Source organism: Anolis sagrei, chromosome 4 (assembly GCF_037176765.1).
Source record: "Anolis sagrei isolate rAnoSag1 chromosome 4, rAnoSag1.mat, whole genome shotgun sequence".
In the NCBI taxonomy this organism is placed as follows: Eukaryota; Metazoa; Chordata; class Lepidosauria; order Squamata; family Dactyloidae; genus Anolis; species Anolis sagrei.
In genome coordinates this window covers 194961153-194986273 of record NC_090024.1, presented here as the reverse complement: position 1 = coordinate 194986273, position 25121 = coordinate 194961153, and the positions used below count along the sequence as shown (strand labels likewise).

Below are 25121 nucleotides of genomic sequence, written 5' to 3'. Positions count from 1 at the left end.
TTGTGACATTTTAATGCTAAATTCGTAAATACAGTAATTACTACATAACATTACTGTATATTGAATTTCCTTTTCTGTCAACTGTTGTAAAACATGTTTTGGTGCTTAATTTGTAAAATCATAACATAATTTAACGTTTAATAGGGTTTTCCTTAATCCCTCCTTATTATCCAACATTTTTGCTTATCCAACGTTCTGCCGGCCTGCTTATATTGGATAAGCGAGACTCTACTGTATCTCCTTTTTTAAAAATAGAGTATCTAGGTTTAGAGTCTAAACATTTTCTTGTGCCTTATATGCAATGCTCTACTCAGTAGTTGACATAAAATATAATTAAATTTATACCATACAAAATGGTGTCAGTTGCAGCAGAATGGTAAATTAACACTTATGTAAATCCACTTGATTAAAACTTGGATTTAGAACTTTAAGTGAAAATGCACCAGTATTTTTTTTTATTCTGCACCTTTCTGTAATCCCTGAGCAACCCCTCTCTCTGGCATCCATGTAAAGAACATAAATCTCTGAAGAAAGGAGCCCTTTGCATGCATGCTTGTTTGCATTAAGATTTTGCACATCCTGGAACTCTGGTCAAGTTCCCAGTTACATGGAAGACTTTGCAAGTACTCCTGAGCAAGCAAAGATCTTCTTCTGGAAGAGATTTGTCATGTGAATGTATGCCCAAGTTAAGGCTATTCATTGCGGTCCTGCTTATTACCTAAGCGTTCCCTTCCAATAAGCTCTTATAACAGCACAAAAAGCTCTTGCAATCAAGGAGAGTGACAATACCAGGAGAACTATTTCAATTCTTTTCTACAGAATAGGAAGCCATGTGCCCTCAACACTTGCTAGGATAATTGATCTGATCATAAGGTATCAGATTTTGGTTATGGCCATGAACCATGTGACAGAACATTGGTAATTCATGCTACAGTAAGTCTGGAACTTTTCTATTGCTGTTGTTTTGTGTGCCTTCAATTAGTTTGTGACTCCATATAAGAGGTATATTTACATATATTCTTGATGGTAACAAACTACCTGGTTCTTAATATTGGCAGGTTATTGACCCTATGTTTAGTTAAAAATTAAAATCAATCATACTGGGTTGTAATTACTCTATTTAAAGAAATGTGTTTATACAAAAACTAAACACAACATTAAAAACAGATTGATATACCGTAGGTTTTCGGGAGGCACATTGAGAAGCAATGTGTGTTTCCGCATCACTACCATGTGAGAGAGAGCCAAGGTCAGACGATTCCCTGGCTAACAACCTCCAGATTTTATCTAAAGTCAAATATAGGAAAAAAACCTATTCAGTAGCTCAGTTTAATTGTCTTCCTTCATACATTAGGGAGAGATGCTTTAAAAAAAATAAAAATCAAGAGTCCTTTGTCCTTGTCAATCAGAAGAATAGGCTGAAATAGTAGGATATATGCTGTTGGACTGCAGTTTTTACAATAATATTTACTTTGTTTTATAATTGCATTGTCTACCCTCACAGCCTTGAAGAAAAGATGGATTTTATAATTTATATTTATTGGCAGTCAGAAACAAGGTAGTAATGGGAGAAACAACCAAATGTGCAGCTGCCACAGCCAAGATTATTTTTTCATCGTGTTAGAAGCTAATTGCGAATACAGTTATAATGTATAGAAAAACTACAAAGTTACAAACTTGGCATTGTACTAAATTTCTTTTGACCAGGTGTTGGACACTTTGAGTGCCTTTGGTGTTGCTGTGAGAAGGTCCTCCATTGTGCATGTGACATGGCTCAGACTGCATTGTAGAAAGCAGTCTGTAGTTTGCTCTTCTCCATACTCGCATGTCGTGGGTTCCACTTTGTAGCCCCATTTCTTAAGGTTGGCTCTGCACCTCGTGGTGCCAGAGTGCAGTCTGTTCAGCGCCTTCCAAGTTGCCCAGCCTTCTGTGTGCCCAGGAGGGACTTTCTCCTCCAGTCTTTGCCACTGATTGAGGTTCTGGGTATAGCCTATCACTTTTGGACTCTCACTTGTTGATGTGTTTCTGTGAGTATCTCTGTAGATCTTAGAAAATTATTTCTTGATTTAAGGCATTGGCGTGTTGGCTGATATCCGAACAGAGGATGAGCTTGGTCCTTTCATTACAGTTTGCTACTTCCCGACAGATGTCAGGTGATGCTATACTAGCTAAACAGTATAAGGTCTCCAGTGTTGTAGGGCATAGATATCCTGTGATAATGCAGCATGTCTCATTAAGAGCCACATCTACTGTTTTAGTATGGTGAGATGTGTTCCACACTAGGCATGCATATTCAGTAGCAAAGTAGCAAAGCGAAGGGGCAGATGTCTTCATTGTGTCTGGTTGCGATCCCCAGGTTGTGGCAGTCAGCTTTTGTATGATATTATTTCATATAGCCAAGGTGAGATCATCATTAATCAATAACTTGTATTTTTTTTATTTATTTAGCATATTTACACCCTGCTCTTCTCACCCCAAATTGTGCCCAGTAGTCAGTAGAGCTGACGTAACATGGGAGTTGTGTGCTCCCTGTATGCAGCCCCCGTTATCAGCCTGGCTGCCTCTCCTTGGACTATTTGAAGCTTCTGAGTAGTTTTCAAAGGCAACCCCACAGAGCGTGTTGCAGTAGTCTATCCTGGATATAACATGAGTGTTATAGGCAGCAATTTGATGCCATATGGACAAACATAGTAAAATAAACATATATTTTAATACAATAATTAAAAATATATCAAACCTTAAAATCATGTATTTAAAATCAGTATTATACTGTACAGTTGGTTGGTGATTTTATACTGTTTATACTGTACAGTTGGTTGGTGATTTTAATATTACGTATGCTAATGTTTTTAACTTCTTTAAATTGATATGCTTAAATTATGTTATTTTCAAGTATATGTTGTTTTATTTTTATTGATATTCATGGCATCAAATTGTGCCTTTGTTGTGAGTTTCTCTGAGTCCCCTTCATAGAGGCAACCTCACATAGAGTGGGGATATAACCAGAGTGTGAACTTCGGTGGCCAAGTCTGACTTCCCAAGGTATTTTACACTCATCAGAGTTCATTCTCAGATAAAAATTGGCTGCCATACACTCAGGCTAATGTTAGACGCCTTCTCCATAAACCAATTTATTCTCCGTTTCCACTACCTTGGCAGGAACCTCTCCACAAAAGACAACATTGACACTGAAATACAGCACCGCCTGAGGTCTGCGAGTGCAGCATTCTTCCGAATCAAGTAGAGAGTATTTGAGGATTGGAACATCCGTAGAGATACCAAGGTGCTTGTTTATAAAGCTATTGTCCTCCCAAACCTGCTATATGCCTGCAAAACGTGGACTGTCTACAGACATCACAACTCCTGGGACAATTCCATCAGCGTTGCCTCCGAAAAATCCTGCAAATCTCTTGGTAAGACAGGCAGCCATATGTCAGCATGCTGGAAGAAGCAAAGGCCACCAGCATTGAAGCCATGCTCCTACGCCATCAACTCCGCTGGACTGGCCACGCTGTCCAAATGCCCAATCACCGTCTCCCAAAGCAGTTACTATACTCCCAACTCAAGAACAGGAAACGTAATGTTGGTGGACAGGAAAAGAAATTTAAAGATGGGATTAAAGCCAACCTTAAAAACAGTGGCCTTGACAAACAGAACTGGGAAGCCATGGCCCTTGAGCACTCTAACTGGAAGTCAGCTGTGACTAGCAGTGCTGCAGAATTCAAAGAGGCACAAATGGAGAGCAAAAGGGGAAAACGTGTCAAGAAGAAGGTGTATCAAGCCAACCCTGACTGGGACTCTCTTCCACCTGGAAACCAATGTACTCACTGCAGGAGAACATGTGGATCAAGAATAGGGCTTCACAACCACCTACGGACCCATCGCCAAGACACTTGGGTGACTATCATCCTTAGGCTACGAGGGGTCGCCTAAGTAGTATTTTAAGTTCTAATTACATCCAATTAGGGACAATTTGTGCCAAGGGCCCACGTCCCAAGAAAATGTGCTTCACCTAGACAGTAATTGGAGAGAGCTAGGACTATTTGGAAAAAGCATCAGTTATGCAAATATGCACTTTATTCAGGTATCTATTTCCCAGCAGATGTGGCTATGTAGTTATTTATTTATCGTAACAGGAACGAAGCAAGGGTACAGTTGAGATGTATTTGAGAAAACACAAAATTTAAAAACTTGGCATTCTATTAAATGTCCTTTAACCAGTAGCTGGCCAATTGGAGTGCCTCTGGTGTTGCTATAAGGAGGTCCTCCATTGTGCATGTGGCAGGGCTCAGGCTGCATTGTAATAGGTGGTCTGTGGTCTGCTCTTCTCCACACTCGCATGTTGTGGACTCCACTTTGTGGCCCTGTTTCTTAAGGTTAGCTCTGCTTCTCATGATGCCAGAGTGCAGCCTGTTCAGCACCTTCCAAGTTGCCCAGTCTTCTGTGTGCCCAGGAGGGAGTCTCTCATTCAGTATCAGCCATGGATTGAGATTCTGGATTTTTAGCCTGCCACTTTTGGACTCTCGCTTGCTGAGATGTTCCTGCAAGTATCTGAAGTGGCTATGTAGATGCGATATTGACAAGCTGGAAGTGTCCAAAAGAGAGCGACTAAAATGATCAAGGGTCTGGAGAACAAGCCCTATGAGGAGCAGCTTAAAGAGCTGGGCATGTTTAGCCTGCAAAAGAGAAGATTGAAAGGAGGCATGATAGCCATGTATAAATGTGTGAGGGGAAGTCCTAGGGAGAAAAGGATGTGGAGCAATGACTTCATGCTACAGGAAAGGAGATTCCACCTGAACATTAGGAAGAACTTTCTGACTGTGAAAGCTGTTCAGCAGTGGAACTCTCTGCCCCAAAGTGTGGTGGAGGCTCCTTCTATGGAGGCTTTTAAACAGAGGCTGGATGGCCATCTGTTGGGGGTGCTTTGAACACAATTGTTCTGCTTCTTGGCAGGGGGTTGGACTGGATGGCCCACAAAGTCTCTTCCAACTCTATGATTCTATGTTACTTACTTAGGTGATCCCTTGTTGTCTGAGTAGGATAGTCTTCCAAGATCAGTGTACTGGCAGTGGGTCCGTGGGTGACTGTGGAGCCCTATTCTTGATCTGCATCGTCTCCCGCAGTGAGGGCATCGGTTTCCAGGTGGAAGGCAGTCTGGTCAGGGACAGCTTGGTGTGCCTTCCTCTTGGCATGTTTCTCTCTTTTGCCCTCTTCAAATTCTACAGCACTGCTGGTCACAGCTGACCTCCAGCTGGAGCGCTCAAGAGCCAGGGCTTCCCAGTTCTCAGTGTCTATGCCAGAGTTTTTAAGGTTGGCTTTGAGCCCATCTTTAAATCTCTTTTCCTGTCCTCCAACATTCCGTTTTCCGTTCTTGAGTTCGGAGTAGAGCAACTGCTTTAGGAGACGGTGGTCAGGCATCCGGACAACATGGTGGGTCCAGCGGAGTTGATGGTGGAGGACCATCGCTTCAGTGCTGGTGGTCTTTGCTTCTCCCAGCATGCTGACATTTGCCCAAGAGATTTGCAGGATTTTCCGGAGGCAGCGCTGATGGAATCGTTCCAGGAGCTGCATGTGACGTCTGAAGACAGTCCACGTCTCGCAGGCGTATAGCAGAGTTGGGATGACAATCTATATATATAAAAATGTTATGTGCGCAATGAGTACCCTAAAAACAAAAGAACCAATGAACGAAATCACACCAAATGTGGCAACAAAACGTCTCACAACACAAGGAGTGACCATCACTCAAAAATTATGGTTTTTGTCATTTGGGAATTGTAGTTGTTGGGATTTATAGTTCACCTACAATCAAAGAGCATTCTGAACCCCACCAACGATGGAATTGAACCAAACTTGGCACACAGTTTTCCCATGACCAACAGAAAACACTGGAAGGGTTTGGTGGGCAGTGTCCTTTGGTTTGGGAGTTGTAGTTCACCTACATCCAGAGATCACTGTGGACTAAAACAATGACAGATCATTCTGGACCAACCTCTACAAGAATACTCAATATGCCCAAATGTGAACACTGGTGGAGTTTGGGGAAAATAGGATCTCAACATTTGGGAGTTGTAGTTGCCGGGATTTGTAGTTCACCTACAATCGCAGAGCATTTTTAACAACACCAACGATAGAATTGGGCCAAACCTCCCAGACAGAACCCCCATGACCACCAGAGTGGGCCACAGCAACACGTGGCAGGGGATGGCTAGTAGCTTTATAAACAAGCACCTTGGTATCCCTGCGGATGTCCCGGTCCTCAAACACTCTCTGCTTCATTGGGAAAAATGCTGCACTCGCAGAGCTCAGGCAGTGTTGTATTTCAATGTCAATGTTGACTTTTGTGGAGAGGTGGCTGCCAAGGGAGCAGAAATGGTCAACGTTTTCTAATGCTGTATCTCTGGCATTCTATGTATGTCCATGCGCCTTTAAAGTGGTGTCAAACTGCAGGGATTCTCTGTATTGTAGGCGCACTCCGAAGGAAGAGGGGCACAATCTCATTCATGCAGCCCGAGAGCTACAGCGAGCGTTCGGCTCCCTTCCAGCCCGCGGCCTTAAAGGGCCAGCAGCAGGAGCACTTCTCCGGCGAAGGAATGCTACGGATTCCACGAAGAGCATGTGATTGGCTCCCGCCGGAGCGGAAAGCTCCCTCCCTTCCCCGACACGCAGGCAAAAGTCCGCCTCCTGCCTTGCCGCGGTTGGCTGGCGCCGCTACCAATCGTCTCCGCCGGTTTGACCGCGTCAAACGGAGCGACCAATCCGGAGGAAGCAGGCGGGGCGGAGTGGGCCTCCCATTGGGAGTCGGTGATGTCAACTCACCCAATTGTGGGTGGGGTTTACGTCTTGCCCGCCTCTCCCTCGCTCGGCTGGCAGCAGCGGCTTCTTAATCCCCAGTCCGCTTTGCAAGTGGAAGAGAGAGGTCGGCGGAGGAGAGTGAGGGTCGGAGGCTGGCTGCACCTGCCGGAAACAGGTAGGCGAAGCTGGCTTTCGAGAAGTCCAGCGGGGAGGAGATGCTTGGCGCCAAAAACGCCTCACTGGAGGCAGAAGGGGCTGGAAAGGGATGGAGCAAAGCGGCAGGCATTGGCCGGCAGTGGGCTTGCCTTGCTCCCTGCCCTCCTTCCCGCTCCCCAGGTGTATGGTGCCCTCCAGGTGCCTGCTTCAGTAGGAGCCAGGAGAGAAGGTTTGGGATCAGGACAGTGGGGTGGGGGAGAAAAAATAGGGTCCCATCAGGGTTTTAATGGGCTTCCTTCAATCTAAGTATTGTTTTTGTGGCTCTCTATAGGGATATATGTATGTATGTATGTATGTATGTGTGTGTGTTGTGTGTGTCTGTTTGTATACATGCATACACACAGGTACACCACAGGAGTGAAATGATTTGGGGTAATTACTCTGTGGTGTGGGGATGGGGGTGAAAAAGTAGGGTCCCATCAGGGTTTTAATGGGCTTCCTTCAATCTAAGTATTGTTTTTGTGGCTCTCTATAGGGATATATGTATGTGTGTCTGTCTGCTGCTTGGCAGGGGGTTTGACTGGATGGCCCATGAGGTCTCTTCCAACTTTAGGAGTCTATGATACATACAGATATACCACAGGAGTGAAATGATTTGGGGTACATGGGCTTCATTCAATCTAAGTATTATTTTTGTGGCTCTAGGGAGAGAGCTCTCTGTTTTGTGGCTCTCTATAAGGATATATGTATGTTGTGTGTGTCTGTATACATGCATACACACAGATACACCACAGGAGTGAAATGATATGGGGTAATAACTCTGGGGTGGGAATGGTGGTGGAGAAGTGGAGTCCCATCAGGGTTTTAATAGGCTTCATTCAATCTAATTATTGTTTTTGTGGCTCTCTATAGGGTATATATGTGTGTGTGTATACATACACACAGATACACCACGGGAGTGAAATGATTTGGGGTAATTACTCTGGGGTGGGAATGGTGGCAAAAAAGTAGGGTCTCATCGAGGTTTTAGGGCATTTATACTCTGTCCTTCTCATCGTCTGAGGAAGGACTCAGGGCAGCTTCCAAACCGGCAACAATTCAATGCCAACACAACATAAACACATAACAAAATACAGCCATATACATTAAAATAATTATAAATCTACATTAAAAACAGTTTGCCAGATTAAAATCGCCATCCATATCGGTCCAAATGCGGTCAAATAAAACCTTGTCTTCACCAGTCTATTCCGCGAACGCATTATTGCTTTTGTGTTTGTGGGTGTGTGTACACACACACACACAGAGCTTTATTCTTATATCCTGCCATCATCTCCCTGAAGGGATTCAGAATGGCTTACACATGGCACCTAAAACCAGAACATAAAATATACGCAGTATAAAATTCAATAAGTAAAACACCAAGCAAAAGTCAATACAACTGCATTCATCAACCATGCACTTATATACCATATAGATATAGACCAAGTGAAAATTAAAGACTTTGGTTAATGACTATGGGATTGTGATGGTGGCAAAGAACTAGGGTCCCATCGGAGTTTAAATTGCTTTAATTATTGCTTTTCTGTCAGTGTTTGGGGAATTATGTATACATATGCATACACGCACATGCACATGCATATATGTCTTTTGCTTTTTAGTACAAGTATCCCTTACTTGAAATGCTTGAGGGCAGAAGTGTTATGGATTTGGGGGTTTTCCTCCAGATTTTGGAATACTTGTATTTATATATACTGTGTGCCTATAATGAGCGAACTTGGAGATGGGACTCAAATCTAGGCACACAAGTTCATGTTTACCTTGTAGAAAATAAAAGTGTCCTTACCTCATTCCCCCATATGACATTTTGGCAGCATTTGGGATTCTGGGGTATTGTGGACAAGGGATCCTCGATCTGTGTTAGCTGGAGATGTATCTCTCTTTTGGGATGGAAGCGGCATTTACAATTATCTGGCCGAGCCAAAGATAGTGTGGTGGTAAGTCTGATTTGTGACTGAGTGTATTTCTGTTAGATGGATTTGTGCTCTCTTATAGTAAGATGCTTTTGTTATGGGTTAGACGGGTGGGAAGAGCATAGATTGGTAAGTTATGCATTTTGCTGAATTAGAAACGGGGTTATTCTGAGTGGTTGGCAGAGGAGGCAAAGTCCCAGGTGTTCAATGTTGGTGGGATGATATAAAGATCCATTCTACTAATGGAATAGGAGTACGGTATCAGATGGCTAGCCACCCACCCACAGGGGAAGATACAAAGTTAGATTCATTAAGATGAGAGAGAATATAAGTTGCTGTCAAAAAGAGCTTGGTGTGCATATCTAGTTTAGGAAACTAGGTGGACTGCTCAAAATCCTGAAGTGCATCATTGCTGATCCATGTGTCATGTAATCTCATAGTAAATGTGGTATCGCCTGACTCATATACTGGCAGCATTTCCTGTCCAATTTTTTCTGAGTGTAAGTAAAAATAGATCTTTTCACTGTTTGAGCTTGAGTATATCCTCTTCTGGTTTTTTTGTGTGCTTTCAGATTGTAATTGGGATTGTAATTTCAGATTGTAGTTGGGATTGTACCCCTACCCACCAACCCCCACCCCCCAAATTAGAGCTCTTTTGTTCTCAAATGAATGCATAGTATTCTGTCAGTATGGTAAGTGAGACGGCACTCAGCCTGATCTGACCTTCCAAATCTATGGTCTTCTTGGTTTTTGTCATCATGCTGCTCTTTACTAATGACCATTCACATCACTACCAGGGTCTACTATATTGTATTTAATAAGAAATTATTTGGAAGAGGGTATGGTGTGTTGGGATTACAGGCAGTCCCCAAGTTACAAACATCCAGTTTGCAAATGACTCAACGGGTCGGAGACAGCAGAAGTGAGAGAAATCTACCCCTCATTCCTGGAAGAGTTATCATGGAGAAAATGGGGTCTCTCCTGAAGCTTTATCACCAGTCCTTGTTTCCATAACAAGCGAAATTTTCCAAATTGTTCAATTATCACAGGGACAGAAAGTGAGGTGAAATCTTCTGAACAGGGACGCAGACAGCAAAACAAACACCCCCCTATGCTATCCAAAGATGTGTGTGTGTGTGTAGTTGGAGTTACACTTTAAAAAATGTACCTGTTTTGACTTACATACAAATTCAACAAGAACCAGCCTACAGAACCTATCTTGTTCATAATTTGGGGACTGCCTGTATTTGTAAAACTATAGACAGGCACAAAAATAGCTCACTAAGCAACCATCACTTCTGCCTCAAATTATATGTAAGGAGTTGTTTGGCAGAGGAAAGGAGATGATCTCTGGTACTCTTGACCCCAAGAAAATATCAAAATCCTATAAAACTAGAATTTTGATATATTTTTGGGATCAAGAGGACCAATACGTTTTAAATAAGGTACATAGCCACCTCAATATGCCAAGGCGGCGTATCCCATCTGATCTTAGGAGCTAAGCAGTATCAGCTCTCACTAGTACGTGGATGGTAGAGTACCAAAGAATACCAGATGCCGGAGATTACACTGTATTTTGGAGGAAGGAAGTGACCCAATCACTTCAGAGTATTCCTTTCCTGAGAAAATCCTTTGAAATCCATGGGGCTACCGTAAGTTGACAGGCAATTTGAAGGCACACAAGCAAGAAATACTAGAATCCATGACCCTAGGCTAGGATCTGTGCTTGTATTCTTATACTTACAGGATGTGGGATTTTTAAAAGCCTAATAGACAAAACACAGCAGAGGGCAGTAGTGTGCATTCAATAATGCATTTGTGTGGTAGGGTGTCTTGCTGCAGACAAAAGCTTAAAGCAGTGGTTCTCAACCTTATTTTTGACCAGGAACCACTTTGACCAAGGACCACTTTCCATCATTAGTACCATCTTTAGATTGCGTTTGGTCATTGGGTTTCTGCTCGTCCACAGAAAACCATATTTAATAATCTAGAGCTGATGTGGTAGTAGTAATCTTTTGTGGGTAGTCAGTCTCTCCCCTCCCAACATCCCACTGTTGCCACGGTGCTATAAGAGGGTTTCACAAGACCAGTTGCTCTCATTGCCACGTTGTTTTGAGGCAACGTTGCAATGGCTGCAGACCATATTTTCATTCTTGTGGACCACTGGTGGTCCATGGACGACAGGTTGGGAACCACTGGCTTAAAGGGTTTTGGAACTCAGAAATGACATGCATATCTGTCATGATTGAGGAATGATCTTGAAAGTACAGCATGCTGGCCTGGTTCACATTTGAGGATGTTTGTTGGCTGTGTCAATACAAGCTGATAGGAGGGAGCAGTAGTGCCTGTCCTTTTTGTAGAACTTATGTCCTATGACTCTTGCGCTTGAGGTTCTTGTACAGAGTTCAGTGTTGAGAGGGAAACTGGGTAAACATAGCAGTGACAGCGGAAACATAAGGGCCTCTTCCTTTGCAGCTGTTTTGATATTGACGTACTTGGGCAGGCATATGCTTGTGTAGTTGCTTTAAAAAAAAAAGCATACAGGAGAACAGTAACGTTATTGATATATGAAGTAATTTATGAGAGAGAGGGAATTTGTGAATGAAAGCGTAATTTTCAAGTTGCTGAAAGATGTTTCTTATATTTTCCACTCTTCTATTCAAGGTGAGAACAGTGTGATCCCTGAAGAGTCCATTGACATTTTTTTCCCAGTGCTAGCATTGAACGAGTTCACAGCGTAAGCCGGTCTGAAGTCTTCGTGTTGCTTTAAATAAAACACTTCATTGCCGCATGTAAGGTGAGAGATCTCTTTTCTGAGAAGAAGGAGGGCTCTTCTCGCAGCAGCAACCAAGCAGTCTTTTAAGAAGCATGAAAGGGGAGTTGAAGAAACTGAAGCCAAAAGCAAGACTTTAACCAAGCCCTTCATAATAATTTGGAACACCATCAAAGCACAGCATTCTTGACAGGATTAGATCTTTCTGTTGTGGAGAAGAGAAGAAAATACTTGGGGAATTTTATTTTTCATTTCTGGATAGACAGAACTAGCTGGAAAGCTAAATTCAAAACCATTTATATTATTCTGCTTGTGTTTTTTATAAAAAGCTAGAATCCAAAGTTCTCTGGTTTTAAAGACTCTTAATTTGCAAAGTGCCTTTATGAAGAAACTTCCTCCTTCAACTCTTTAAAGCAGATGAATGATTCCTGGCAAATGCAGTAAGAGCTGGACTTGCAATCCAAAGGGTACAAATGTGGAAAGATGATGCTTCAGAGACTTACAAGCCAACATTAATAAGCAGAATATTTTGCACTGTGTATTGAGTGCGCACCAAGGCTTCTTGCCTGGGGAGGAACTTCCAGGAAAGACCAACTAGATTTAATTTTGCTCGAAACGCTTGTGGTTCCTTGGCTGGCTCTGTGGCTGGCATTTCCAGTTCTGAATTGTGCTTCATGGGGGTTTTTGGAAGGGGAGCAGGTTTTGCAGCAAAGGACAACATTGTGGATCTGGGAGACTTGGAACCCATATGCCAACAGGCAGATTATCTGAATCCAAGAAGGAAAGGCTTTTTCTCCAACAGTTGCCTTCTGTAGTGTATTGAGGACTGGAACAAAACCACACAGCCTAGCAACATGTCATCCAAGCTGGAACAAAAGGAGACTCATCACTCCAATGGAGTCGTGCTGCCCATTGTAGTTGGGCCTATAGATTGTCTCTCTAGCCCAGACAGAGAACATCTGGTTGAATCCTCAGAGTTTTTAGGATCGGAAGAAGAAGTAGGAGTGGAGGTGATAGTGATAGAATCCCGAGCCAATGCCAAAGGGGTTTGTGAAGAGGATGCTCTGCTGGAAAATGGCAGTCAAACTACTGAGAGTGATGATACCAGCACAGATCGGGGTCCAGAACCAGTTTCTTTACTCAAAGAGACATCTTTTTCCATTGGGCTACAAGTCCTTTTTCCTTTCCTGCTGGCAGGATTCGGAACAGTAGCTGCTGGAATGGTCCTGGACATTGTGCAGGTAAGAAAGGACAAAAGTTGTTTTCAATATGGTATGGATTCAGAATCTCACATATCTATACATGTTGTTGTGTCTGTTTTACCCTTTAGGTAGTGATCTGGTGTTCTCACTCTTTTTTCTAGGTGTTGATCTTTTAGTGAAAAGAGTAAAGACGCACTTGAGTTATTTGCCTAGTAATTTTGGGATTTTTTTTGTTCCTTAGCCAAGAACCCATTATCCTAGACATTATAGGCAGAATTGTGAGAGCCAGTGTGGTGCAGTGTTTTGAGAGTCTCATTATAGAGACCAGGTTTGACTCTAGAAATGGAGATGAGCACAACCTCTCAGAGTCGGACATGACTAGACTTAATGTCAGGGGAAAACCTTTACCTTTTTTAGTTACAATTGGAAAGTTTGATGTTTTAAAACCTTCAAAAATCTCCTAAAAGCCCAGAGTGAACAGCATTTTTTAAAAAGTTACGCAGACTTTTTAAAAAACGCATGATTTATGTGATGTTTGTGGCATTGGTGATAATGCATGAGCCTGAACAATTGCCAATCTGGGAATGACTCGAAGTGCTGCAGTAAAACTGTGTAGCTGTTAATGATATCAATACTGACAAAACGGAGCAGCTGCTATGTGACTGAAAGGCTGCTTTAGCTGAGGGAGGAAAAAAATGGTGCTCTTACTCTCTCCAAATTCAGACTACGTTGAGTAAATATGAGAAACGTAATCTACGGTGGAGATTTCCAGCAGACTTTTTTCAAAACATGAAACTTATCCCACTCTCTCAAATGACATCCTTGTTTTACCTGGAGTATAATAATGCCATTTGCCCCCCTCCCCTGTGCTCGCAATGCAACTAGTTGGCAGATCATGTTAAAGGCCATGGCATTTCAGTTAGAGACTTACTTCTGTCATTTATGTTAGGTTGGTAGCACTTTGGGAAGAAACCAGCTTTCCAGGTTCTAAATTATAGCTGTTATAGGAAGTGGTGGGTTAATATAAATAGCAATCTAAATTGGTTTTAGCCTGAGCAGGCTGCCTTTTGCACTTCCGTGAAAACAGGTCTGACTGTGATGTAGGCAACATTAAATCCATAGCCGTGGATGTGATGGTTATCATGGCTTCCTGTCCTCAGCCTTCTTCAACTTAGATATTTGTGAAAAGTTTGGCTTCAAGCTATTTACATGTTTTCAGGTACTTGGAGGGGGCAGTTTATTGCTAGTTTTTGTGAAGTTAATTCTCACCTTTAAGCAATATAAAACCTAAAATGTAGCCTCTTATTTTAAGGAACTCCCACTCCTTACAATTGGATATTTGAAGATGTTGTTCCAGTGCTTTTGATTTTGGTCTTCTTTGTTGTTGGACAGGCTAAACTTGTACTGGTAATTAAAATAAAAAAGGAGCATACGTAAGTTATAAAATTGGATCCATTATTATTGTATCCCTTAATAAAGCATGTTTCCTAAAAATATGGGATTGTGGAACTCTATAATTCAAACTTGATTTACTCTTGCAAGGCACCATAATGTATGAATGATGGCGTACGTAATTTGGGTTGTTTGCCTTCAAACATACTTGGAATAAGTAAAACTACTAGCTTTTGAGTACAGGATATCAGTCACATCATCATAATATATTTCATATTCAGTTCTTTTAAAGGCAGCTTGAAACCATGCAAGAAATATATCTGTGTAAATAATATTTTAATATTGTACCGAAGAGCATAAGGGGGCATGGTGGTGCAGCGGCTTAAATGGTTAAACTGCAGAACTTGCTGACCAGAAGTTCAGCGGTTTAAATCCATGGGATGGGGTAAGCTCCCATTGTTAAGCCCATCTTCTGACAGCCTAACAGTTTGAAAATATGCAAATGTGAGTAGATCAATAGGTACCGTTCTGGCGGGAAGGTACTGGCACTCCATGTAGTTATGCTGGCCACATGACCTTGGAGGTGTCTATGGACAGTGCCAGCTCTTTAGCTTAGAAGTGGAGATGAGCACCACCCTCCAGAGTTGGACTCAACTAGACTTAATGTCAAGGGGAAACCTTTACCTTTACACAAGGGCATGCAGGAATCAGTCTTCTACCAGCTGAGTCCCGCAGTTTCCTAGATATAGTTCATAGGTTTTCAGGAAGAATCTTGCTTGTCAGTCCAGGTTGGTAAGAGAGGTCTCAAACTAAACATGCAAGTTGGTCATATATTGGAAACGGAGTGTGAGTTTATTTTGTCCAGGTTATCTCTTCTGTCCCAGACTGGCTTCAAGGAAGCATCTTCTAGTGATTTTAGTTGTTTAGTATTATTTATTGTGGTCACTAGGAGTGGATAAGACATAATGTGAAGCTTTTCAGCAAAACACTCCAAAATAACAATTCTTTTTAAAACCCTGTGTCATACGATGGTGCGTACTCTTTCATACATGCCAGGATATAATATTTCATCCTCATAATAAACTTCAGAATAGCAGAACATGAAACCAACATCCAATATTTTAAGAAAATAAATGCCAGCCTATTTGCTTGTATTGGCTGCTTTTCTTTAAAGTCAAAGTTGTTATGAATATCTTCATGTTCATTTCCTCCACGCTGGAAATTAGAAGGTGGTTTCCAGGCCTTTCTTTCATAGCTCAGTGGGAAATCTGGACCATTTATTCTCTTCTTTTTTTTTAAAAGAAAGATGTAACACCCAAATGTTAGCAGCATGTGTCTGTTGGTAACTCTTAAAAAAACCAAATATTTTACTTAGCAAACTGGTTGATAATTCATTTTTAACCTTTAAAGCACAGCTTTTTAAACTTGCATCATTTCGTAACATAGTAATTCGGTTTACTAGCAAATGGGAGATTAAACCAATCCCTTAAAAGAGATGCAGGCACATACATAAATTCAAATTATATAACAAAATTTATGGAGACACAAAATATCTCATGAAAAACTTTCATTTATATATATATATATTTACATTATGATTTGTAAATGATAACATATATTTCTCAGATTTTTGTCATTTCTTGTTATGTTTGTGCTTATACGCTACGCTACATTGTGTCACGACACAGAGTTTGAAAAACTCTGTTTTAAATGTTTGATGCCCCTTTTCCATCAAATGGAAGCAGGTTACCATTTTGCATGCCTTGATTTCTGTTCTTTTGTGTCCAGCAACTTGACATCTACAACTTATCTGTCACATGTTGTCTTTCACACCATATTTTCATCCAAAGAGTTCTGTCTGTCAGTTCTTCACAAATGAGCCTTTTACTGGATTAAAGGTGCAAGTGCTTTCTGTTATTTTCTTTCAGAATAGTGTGAGCGGATTTTGAGCAAATAGTCCTTGAGGAAATGGGAATCTTGCAGGTATCTATTTTTTGTTGGACAACATCTGTCAGGATTTAATCCCACTGGCTCTGATGAGTAGACTTGATAAAAGCTTCAGTCCAGCAACATCTAAAGATCCATTTGATTTCAATTCCTACACATTGAAGCTAGTCGAAGAATATGATATTCTTAACAGTTTGGAGCTAAGATGCCTGAGAGAGTACCTTCAACCCTTGCATGCCTCCACAATAAAACCTGGAGATTTTATTGTGGAGCCTTACTGTGAGGCTCCTACCAAGTAAAGGCAGTCTCCAAGTTACAAACAACTCATAGTTAAGAATGGGGCTGAGGCAACAGGAAGTGAGAGAAATCTACCCCTAGGAAGGGAAATTCACTCCTATAAAATTTAACATGGGGGAAATGTATCTCCACTGAAGCATTATCACCAATCCTTGTTTCCACAAGCCAAAATTTTCAAAATTCAGTTGTCACAAGGACAAAAAATGAGGTGAAATCTTCTGAACAGGGACACATATAGGAAAACAAAGTGTTGTTAACCCTTCCCTATGCTATCTAAAATACATGCTCTCTCCCCCCCCCCCCCCGTCTATATATGGTTGGAGTTACACTTTTAAAATGTACCTGTTCCAACTTACACACAAATTCAAGTTAAGGACAAACCTACAGAAACTATCTTGTTTGTAACTTGGAGACTGCCCGAATAGCATAGCAGGTGCCTATTAGAAAGGGCAAACTTCCCAAAAAGATTTACCGTGTGCTGTGCTTATGCTTGTGTTTGATGCCAAGCAAAGCCTTCTGGTTTTATTAAAATTTGATCTTAACAGCTTGAATTGTATTTGTGCTGTTTATTTTTAGCCCCACTGGGAAACTTGTTTTATTTCTCTCTGCTGACAATTTTCAGTGCTATGATTTGTTTTGATTCTGTATTTTCTTCTGTTTTGATTGTGAACTACCAAGAGAACAGTACTGTCAGGAGATGTGCATTAATACTGAAAATGGAATAAAAGAAAGGAATGAGCTTTAAGGAGCAGGCAGATTTAGGTTAAACATCAGTGAAACCTGTTTGAGTTCAAGCGTTTGAGCAAGCTATTCAAAGAAGTTGTGAATTCTCTTTCCTGGGAGACTTTCAAAGTTTCCTTGCCATCCTGGCATATCACTATCCATGTTCAATGAAGACAGTACGAAAACAGTAACAAAAAACAGTAATTTCTTATTTTTAGGTAATTAGCTTCTGAGTGACATAAAGAGAGGGCAGCATATGTGGGGCATGTGATTCCCACTACTGCTGTAGTTGGATACATTTAGGAATGCAAAACATAGTCTATCTGCAACTGATCAGATTTCCCCTTCACCTTTTAAAAAGATTTCCAAACATGCCTCGACGCCAATAAAGGATTGGTCGAATTCTATGATTCTATGAATGAAAGGGTGTGGATGGGATGACGATGAAAGACATTAAGATAGATATGTATCAGCTTACCTCGTGTGATTGCCAATCCTAGCAAGGACAAATCAGAGTGGTTGATGTTTTGTAGCAAAATAATAAGTAGTTTTCTGCAACATAAATGTTTATACAATTAATCCCCTCTTGGAGCATCATTTGATAGATGTAACAGAAATTGCTTCACATTACTATTACCCTATTGACTCAGTTTTGCAATTCAGTGCTGAATTGCAATCTGACACGATCTCTACGAACTGGCACGATTTCTAAGATCTTCTGGGTAGGCTCTTCTCTCGCTCCCACCCCCATCTCAGGTATGGTTGGAAGGGATGAGAGAGAGTGCCTTTTCAGTGGTACTCCCCCCCCCCCCAGTTCTGGAACTCCCTCCACAGGGAGATTAAGCTAGCATTCATCCTGTCCATCTTCTTCAAAGATCTAATGACGTGGATGTTCCACTGGGCTTTTGACTAGACTATTCCCCAGATAGCTTGGTCCCAGCTAGGATCCAAAATCTTGCCCTCACTTTACTATTGTTGTGTACTCAAAGTTATAATTCTCTAGCTCACATTTCCCTCTATCTGTAACCTATGTACTTTATCCATCAGCCTTATCCTCACAATTGTTTACGCACCAGTCTGCACCTGTGCCCAGAAATTGATCATTATCACAGGCTCATTGGCTGTTGGTTTGATGCTTGCTCTTATATTTTGTAATGTTGGTGTTTTATTCTGTTTTATAGTGTTGTTTGTATATTTTAATGTGTTATATTTTAACTATGTTGACTAGGCTCATCCCCATGTAAACTGCCCGAGTCCCTTCATGGAGATGAAGGTGGTGTACAAAAATAAAGTTATTATTATGAAGATTTCAACAATTGTATGCTGAGTAGAAATGTAGAAGTGGTAACTCAATTTATTTGTGCTTGAAAAGTCACCTTAAGTGCATTATCTGTACCCATCCTCCTATATGTTTAATAGCCCAATTCAGGAGTGCAGGTTATTACCTACAAAGCCCCACACGGTTTGGGTCCAGTCTATTTGTGCGACCGCATCTCCTCATATGAACCTGCCTGGGCCTTAAGATCTGTCTTAAGGGACCTTTTCATGGTCTCGCCTCCATCATAAGCACGACTGGCGGGGATGAGGAAGAGGGCCTTTTTGGTGGTGACCCCCTAGCTCTGTAATGCCCTTCCCAAGGAAACCAGACTGGCTCCCAGTTTAGTTTTCAGTTTCAGGAAGGAACTGAAAACATGGCTGTGAAAACAGGCTTTTGGAAACGACTAACTGATTTTAATTGACCCTAGTGCTCATACTAGCAAGAGCAGGTCACATGATGTTTACTCGTTTTATGTTTATACATTTTATGTTTTATATGCTTAACTTTCACATAATTTTATATTGATTGTAACGTTCTTGAGTTATATTCCATCTTCTTTATTATGACTCGTTATATTTCTGGTGATTTAAATTGTTTGACTTGTTACTTGTTTTATTATTATTTATGTTATTGGGTATTTTTTGTAAGCTGCTCTGAGTCCCTTTGGGAGATGGGATGGGATATAAATAAACCCCTGTTGATATGGGGACAGTGTTAATTGTAGTCCTTATACTTTTAGGGAACCAGGATGAGGACAGTTGATTTAAGGCAGCTCAAGAGAATGCATAGTGTCTCCTTAAGGGTTGCCATCCGCTTTCTCTGGCATTTGGCGGTATATTTGATATCTGGAGACCTTTCTCCTCATTTGGAATAAGTAAACATTGCCATTTGTTTATCAGACTTGAAATGCTAATAAGAAGCTGCTGATTCAAATGCAAAGGGCTTTGGACACAGCTGTTCTTTCTTCTTTTTTTAAAGGTGTCCCTGACCTCTTCACTGAGGGCATGTCCTCCTAACAGACTGAAGTTAATGGCATGTTGATTCTTGAGCATGGAAAGATTCTGCTTCTCACTTTATCAGTTAGCAAAGAGTTAACAGATATTCTTCTAAATGCATTGTTGTTGACTTCTAGCAACTCTGTGAGTGATAGATCTAGTAATCCTATCTTGCCCATTTCAAGTCCTGAAGACTCGGGGACATGGCTTCCTTGAACTTTTGCATCTGTAATTTGGCTTTCCTCTTTTTCCCGCAGTTTTCTACTTCACCAATCATTATTGTCTTTTCTTGTGAATTAGGACTTCTTATGATATGTCCAAAGTATGACAACCACAGTTTAGGTGTCTTGAGTTCCAATGAGAATTCAGGTTTGATTTGCTTCAAGACCCATTTATTTGTTTTTTTAGTAACCCACAGTATACATAGAATAATTCTTCAACACTGCATTTCAAATTAATTATCCCGCCTTTCGTGGGCTTGAGAAAGGCAGAATAGAAATATCGTAAATAAATAATTTTCTTCCTGTCAGTTTCCTTCACTGTCCAACTTTTAAAACCTATCTTTACTATTCAATGGCATATCTTTACATTCTTAGTCTTCTTCTGATTTTCCATTCTGTTTAACAACTGAGCCAAGATATGGAAAATAATTTGTGCTCATTATTTTCCTTAATGTTCTGTTGTAAACTTTCTTTTGCTCTTCCTCCTTTGGCTTCCTTCTGTAATGGTTCCAGCTCGTTGCCATTTTTCCACTAGTAGTAATGTGTTATCTCTATGTCTTGAATTTTGAAGTATGATGTGTTTACATCCTGAAGCGTGGATTGCACTTGGAGTCAGTGGATGCTGGAGGGGCATGTTGTGGAACCGCAGGAAGTGAAAAAGCAACTGAAATTGACAAGCAGTTGGAGAATTTCATATACTAAGAAGAGCTGTAATATTAAAGACTTTTCACCTTGGAAAAGGGTCAGGTTATGTGGAAGGCATGATAGAGTAGTACATATAAAACTAAGCTGGTGTGAAGAAAATACATAGAACTTCACCCTTAACACTTGATCTTCAGGTCATCCTTTGAGGCTGATTAGTGGGAGTTAATGGAAAGATAAATGAGATAAAGTTTGTTTTACACTGTGAATAACGAAAGGCATTCTCTATCACAGAATGTAATAACGGCTTTCAATTTGGGTGGTTTTAAAAGAAGACTTGACAAATTAATGGACGTTTTGAGTTGTGATGGCTGTATATTACCCTTGGTGTCAGAGGCAATTGTTGAGAGGAACAGAAACAGGAGAATACTATTACATTTATTTCTTGTTTGTGGGCTTCCTGTTGGCATTTAGGTTTCAGCTAGAGGAACACACTACTAGGCTAGATTGGCCTTTAATATAATCCAATTCTTAGGCAGGTTTTTAGATTCATGCTTTTTAACTGCTTAGCAGCACAAGTTATCTCACAATCTTGCCAGGCAGCTCTACTATGCTATTTTATTTTGTTTTACTTTCTAGATTTCCCCGAGGTTCAAAAATTGACACTTTTATAATATTAATTTCTGTTCATCAGTCAAATTAAAAAGTCAATCACTAGATCCAGAAGACACACTGGATGAGATTTCCAGAGCAAAGTAGATTCAAAACTGAGATTCTTTCCTCCAAGACTTACCTACATTCATACTTACTTGATATACAGCTGGCTTCTACAATGGTTTGGCACCAATGATTTCTCAGCCATCACAGTTTGAATTTGGGACTGTGACTCTGGAGAGACTATTGTTCAGATAACTGCACAGCCATGAAAATAAGACCTTCTGAGTCTCAGAGGGAGGTAAAGGCAAAGGCCCTTTAACAAATCTTGCCCAGAAAAATCTTTGTTAGGGTGACCATTATTTGAAGGCATGTAACACTACCACTAATGATTTCTATGAGATCTCCAATGTCTTTGCATGCATTGAATTTTAGAGTTGAGTCTTTCAGTGTCCGAAGGGGTCTCTGCATGCATTTCCTCCTTCAAATCATGTATTATGCATTGCAGTCTTAAGCAATGATTGCACAATGGGCATTCTAAGTACAAGTATCATTACAGAGATTAATTGGCACATTCACTTTCATTACTGTTTATTGACAGTTTTTAAACATTTGGGTAATGTAGTTGAAAATAAAATATGTTCATAGGTTTGCTTAAATTACCCAAATAGGGTTTTTGTTGTTGCTGCTTCTGTTCTATTAAGAAACCTAGGAAATCATAGAGGATATTTGCAAGCATTTTCTATAGAAAAACCTATCATAGCTTGCAACATTAAATAGATCTCATTTCTGCATAGTGTGATCCCAATTGTTTACTTTCAGATTCTAATTGGTTTTCATCATAAAGTTGATCACTGTAATTTTAATCTAATCACTGTAATTTTATTCCTGGGCTTCTTATAATAACTCATGGGAACTCAGTTTTAACAATTTGTTGCCTGAGGAAAAATACTATCCCGGTTCTCCTTTCCCTTCCCTTTTCCAAAGATCTTTTGGATCTTCAGAAGGTGATCTGGAAGACAGCTTAGCAGCTTGAGGATCTTTTCTGATCTTAAAGTGGTGAAGCTGGAATCCATTTTAGGGAGAAAATTTAATGTTTTGTGAATATAGAGTGCTGAGAAGCTATTACAGGTGTTGACTCGAGAGTGATATATTTGGCAATCATACGTTTGGAGTAGGGCAGTTGAACCAGTCCCATGCAGTAACTCTGAAGTGACTCTTTTAGATTCAATGACTCATTAGATTCAAGTAAATATAGGTAATTATGAAACTGACCTTGGGAGTTTTGTACCAAATTAGTTGCAGGCCAAGATACAATATGTCTGGTGTGGTATCATGCAAGGTTCTTTTGGACTTGGGAGCAGAGCACAGAATAGATGTAACCTGGATCTCATGAATCTATCCTATAGCTCAGGTGTGGGCAAACTTCAGCCCTCCAGGTGTTTTGGACTTTAACTCCCACATTTCCTAACAGCCTAATGGCTGTTAGGAATTGTAGGAGTTGAAGTTCAAAACAGCTGGAGGGACAAAGTTTGCCCATGCCTGCTATAGCTCGTTTGTTAGATGGGTCTAGATTACTGGATCTAGAGAGACATGCACCACTATGACTACTTCTACCAGTACCACCTCCTCCTCCAATAATTTGTTTTAGTCAGTGAAGAATCTTTCAAATATGAATTGAGTTTTCCTAACCTTTGAATAGTCTTTGCACATACTTTGAAACTATGATAACACTTTCTAGTGCCTTGTGCCAAATCTCTATCTTTTTGTTGTTGTTTGGCTATTACTCTCTTGTAATGGTTTGACTTTGCTTGAATATATTCCTTGTGTCTTGAGAACTGAACAACCATCATAGCATTTACTAAGATCTTCTGCAATTTTTTCATCTGTCACATAATACCAGCCATACTAAAAAAAAAGAAAAAAGGAGGAGGCTGTTCTATTCCAGTTGTTTGTTATAGGAACTTCGGAATTATGACCAAATTTGCTCTCTGTCCCCAGTCTACCTGTCCCATTCCTCTTTCTTTCGATGTCTGGCCATATTAAGATTTGATAGCAAAGACTTCTTGTTACTATTCTGCCAAAGACTTCTAAGAATTTGGCTGTTTGCGTGAAGGACACAGAAGAAGTTTTCATGCTCATTTAACAAAAGTATTAAGATCTGTAGCTTTAAAATAACAGCAAGTAAGAGCTTCAGTTTGCTAGTGAAATATGCTAAAGGCCTGGTTTGGAGCAAACCGTCTGTGTTCTGAAAGCTGTCATCAAAACAAAGCTGCTTTTAAAAACCCAGTGTAGAAATCAATCTGGCACATAATATACTTCGCTGGATAACTGATTCCAGGTAAGTGTTATGATGTGTTTTATCATTGCATTTTTCTTCTGGCTAGGAGCACAAAGATACCAGTCAAATTGGGTTTTTTTGGCACCTTAGAACATCTATTGTTGTTTTTAAAGGCTCTTCAATCCAATTATTTTCAATTGGACTAAAGGCAAATCAGTGTTTCTGTTTCCCATCTCTCTCTTCCTACTGAGGCTGCCTATTTTCACATTGACTAAGCTGAATGTTTGAGCAATATCATCCTCTTACTGGAGAGACATATAGGCTCATGTTTTATGTCAATTAAATCCCACAATACTCTATGCGCTTATTTCACTGTAAGTATGTTTAGAATTGCAAGTTCAAGTGTTGTGGGCCTTCCTTTCAGAGCTTAGCAATTTCAAGCAAGAGGCATTATCTGCAGGAGCCTGGAAAGTCCTCATTACAGTTATAAATATGCCAGCAGAACTTGACTTGGGGGTGTTATTAAAGGAGCTGGCAAGCACCCATGAATCCTATCTTCTGACATAAGTAAGGCGTCTTATTTTCCCTCCTTGGAAAGACCTTTTTCTCCCTTGGAGAACATCCTTATGTGGGTCTTCTTTCCCTTGGTTTCAGTTACAGTCCGTAATAGATGTATCAGGCTCTGGCTTGATGAACAGACATTAACTGAAAAATGCATATCTAAACATCATTATTGTCCTTCCCATAAACAGTGCTACAATAACTGGGATGCCCTTCAGCTTTGGAGCAAAGGTTAAATGTGTTGCAGACCCTCCATGTACACTTCAGGATACAACTAAAAGGGTCAGTTGGAATCAATATTATGGTTCCAATTACCCAAGCTGCCAGTGAAAAAAATGTTTTTACATAATTTGTCTGTTTTTAATGTATTTTTTAATGTTGAATCCAAAGAAAACAATAAAAATACTGTCCAAATTTCTTGTCACAAATTTCATAATTTTAATTAGTCACATTGTGTTACATGGAAATGTTAAAGCAAGTTTAGTAAAATCCATAAGTGATGGAACAAATCTGATGTTATTTTTGGATTTGGAATGTCAAATTCTTGTAAAACCAGCATACATTTTAAATTTTGTTATATGTATCTCTCCCACTCCTTCCCAATACTATGTCCACTTCTATAACCTGTTCATTAAATGCAATTAAACGTGTGTCTAATTTGAACTTGAGAAGAAAGAAGGAGCTGACATGGATTTGGTAGCTTTGCATAGGCTGCCAAATATTAAGTTTCTTTCTGGGTCATGTGAGATGCTGTATGTTTCACTGTTGCTCTCTTGGGTCCTGCCTGGTGAATAGTTTCTTGTCTTGGAAGTTATTCTTATTAGATACTTATTTAAGCTAGGCTTCCACAGCCTGTTCAAGGAATCACTATGCTGAAAGGGAATAACGGGAACAGCTGCCGAACACTTCTGGAGGGCACCAGGTTTATGAAGACTGATTCAAGGTCTTGAAAGAATTTACAAATAAGACATTGTAAATAGAGAATTTGTCTTAATGTTAGGATAGTTTAAAAAATTTATCTTTCTAGGGCATATCTATTTCCACTGGATAGTGAATACACCAGATAGGTAACGCGGAAATCACGCTGATTCACAAAAGTGATACATCTATGGAAGACCATCTGTTGGGGTGCTTTGATTGTGTTTTCCTTGTTGCCCGGGAGTTAGACTGGTTGGCCCTTGTGGTCTCTTC

General features: G+C 40.4%; 2 protein-coding genes across 3 annotated transcripts in view; both read left to right on the top strand.

Annotated features, from left to right (window-relative positions):
- Positions 1–5420: 5420 nt before the first annotated feature.
- Positions 5421–25121, top strand: part of LOC132773622 (Krueppel-like factor 15) — a 302098-nt gene continuing 282397 nt past the window's right edge. The window contains exon 1 of the mRNA XM_067468053.1: positions 5421–5430. The gene's annotated coding sequence lies outside the window, so the exon portion shown is untranslated. The remainder of the gene's footprint in view (positions 5431–25121) is intronic.
- Positions 6857–25121, top strand: part of SLC41A1 (solute carrier family 41 member 1) — a 45496-nt gene continuing 27231 nt past the window's right edge. The window contains exons 1-2 of one of the 2 annotated variants that reach the window (XM_060772891.2): positions 6857–6970; positions 11589–12938. In XM_060772891.2, coding sequence (XP_060628874.2) covers positions 12552–12938 — 387 coding nt within the window. In that variant the 5' untranslated portion in view covers positions 6857–6970; positions 11589–12551. The remainder of the gene's footprint in view (positions 6971–11588; positions 12939–25121) is intronic. The other variant, XM_060772892.2, reaches the window with a different exon arrangement.